At 38.6% G+C, this 2,190-nt stretch overlaps 1 protein-coding gene across 1 annotated transcript; it reads left to right on the top strand.

The window, feature by feature from the left end:
* The first annotated feature begins 1,091 nt into the window (after positions 1-1,091).
* On the top strand, positions 1,092-1,916 carry LOC149496783 (uncharacterized). The gene is made up of 2 exons (XM_089719921.1): positions 1,092-1,365; positions 1,510-1,916. Exons 1-2 carry the CDS (start codon positions 1,092-1,094, stop codon positions 1,914-1,916), a joined length of 681 nt encoding a protein of 226 aa, XP_089576047.1.
* Positions 1,917-2,190: the final 274 nt, after the last annotated feature.

Genomic DNA, 2,190 nt, shown 5'->3' with positions numbered 1-2,190 from the left:
ATTTTCACATAAACTCATATCATTTTAATTTTTGAAAGATCCATAATTTTGATGCAAATGGTAATACAACAAAAAAACCAAAAAAAGAAAAAAAAATACAGCAAGAGGCGTACCTGACCAGGCGAACACGAACAATGAGGGAGGAAGAATCGCTGGTGAGAGGGGCTTCTCCGGTGACCGACACTGCAATAGAGCAGAGTAGGAGTCGGCTGGGCTGCAAACGACTGCGATAGAGGAGAAGGAGGGAAGAACTGCACTCGTGCAAGGCGACCAAGGGCTTGTAAAGCCCTATTTTTTCCATTAAAAAATCGGTCATAATTTTTAATCATGCGATGCCGTTTTATTATCAAACAAATTGCTATCGACTTGCGACCAAAATAATCGATCACAAATCCCTTGCAAAACGAAAACTAATGTCGGCGCTGATATGCAGCCTGCAATTTTGCGACGGACATTGAAAGGGTCGCAAATCTGTCACAAATTCAGTTGCAAATCTGACTTCGGTCGCAAGTCTATCGCAAAATCTATCGCCATTTGCTCGCAAATTCGTCAGTAGATATTCAATCTCCCAATCATCGTAATTGGTCGCAATATCATCACAATATTGCAACCAATTTACGTCAGTCGCAAAAATCGATCGCAAAAGCGCGTTTTTTTTTTTTTTTTGTAGTGTTCGACAAGAAGAAGATTTCAAATGGGAAGAAAGACACTAGCTAGCTTTTAATAAAAATAAGGAGTATTTCAGTAAGCAGCCAGTGTTAGTTCCTTTTAGAGCAAGTATTCCCCTTAAAATTTACATTTCTACTTCTTTCGATTCTATTGGATGTTTACTAGCACAAGATAATCAAAGTGGTTAGGAGCAAGTGGTTTACTATTTAAGTAAGATTAATACCTACAGAGACAAGATATTCACCTGTTGAGAAGCTGTGTTTCGCATTGTACTTTAGCTACACCAAACTGAGACATTACTTGATCCATTCCCATGTGTATGTTGTATCACAAACTGACCTGATAAAGTACATGATGTTATGGCCAATCATTACTGGAAGGATAGGAAAACGGTCCTTAGCTTTGTTTGAATTTAACTTGATATGTTGCCCATAGAAGGATATGAAAGGCAAGTTGTTGCTAATTTTCTAGCTGATCAACAATGTTTGGAGCTGGAAGAAATGGAGATGGAAGTCTTGCCAGTGTATAGTGCAGAAAAGGTGCCCTGGACACTCAAGTTTGTTGGTTTAAGTACGGATACAAAAGCAAGTGATGGAATGGTGATTACATCTCCTGGTGGAGTCAAGATAGCTTTGTCGTTCAAGTTGGATTTTCAATATACCAATAACCAAGCAGAGTATGAAGCCCTGACGATTGGTATGGAGATTCTTAAAGAGCTTGGAGTTGAGGAGATTCACATAATAGGAGACTCATAGCTGGTGATTAGACAACTTATAGGGGAATATAAATGTGGTAGTGCATCTCTGATTTCTTACTTTCCAATTGCCATTCAAATGCTAGATGATTTCAAAAAAGGATCGCTCACTCATGTTCCTAGGAAGGACAATTGGAAAGTAAATGAATTGGTACATATTACTTCTGGTTTAGGAATGCCTGAGGATTTAATAGAGAAAACAATTTGTGTTCGAAGAAGAAGACATCCTTCAGTAGAAGAGAGAGTTATTCCAATCGATATGTTTAATACTAACCTTGATTTTAATATTGCAGATGACTGGAGAACACCTTACAGGAGATACTTGGAATGTCCATCGAAGAAGACTCTATATTGCATCAAAATCCAAGCCCTTCATTTTCTATTGATTGAAGAAGTATTGTATAGAAAGGGTTTTGATGGTTTGCTGCTTAGATGCCTTGGGTTTCCTGAGGCTATGGAAGTTATGAAACAGGAGCACGAAGAAGTTGTGTAGTGCACCAAGCTGGTATTAAAATGAAGTAGCTTCTCAAGAGACATGACTAATTTTGTCCGACCATCCTGAAGGATTGTATTAGTTATGCAAAGGGTTGTCAGCAGTGCTAGAGATATGGAAGTATTCATAGGATTCCTACTGAAGAACTACATCCAACTTAAAGCCATGGCCATTCTGAGGATGGGCTTTGGACGTTATTGGCAAGATCTATCCTGCATCATCAAAAGGCCATTTCATTTTGGTGGGCACAAATTATTTTACAAAGTGTGTGGAA

The sequence above is a fragment of the Jatropha curcas genome, chromosome 4 (assembly GCF_041381405.1).
Source record: "Jatropha curcas cultivar XTBG-Jc1 chromosome 4, XTBG_Jcur_1.0, whole genome shotgun sequence".
In the NCBI taxonomy this organism is placed as follows: domain Eukaryota; kingdom Viridiplantae; phylum Streptophyta; class Magnoliopsida; order Malpighiales; family Euphorbiaceae; genus Jatropha; species Jatropha curcas.
The sequence above is the reverse complement of the archived record's forward strand: the minus strand, read 5'-3'. Positions and strand labels throughout refer to the sequence as shown.

Coding starts and splice junctions, on each gene's coding strand:
- LOC149496783 (XM_089719921.1), top strand. CDS start 1,092: ATGTTGCCCATAGAAGGATATGAAAGGCAAGTTGTTGCTAATTTTCTA. Junction 1,366..1,509: donor GTATGAAGCCCTGACGATTG/GTATGGAGATTC, acceptor TTCAAATGCTAG/ATGATTTCAAAAAAGGATCG.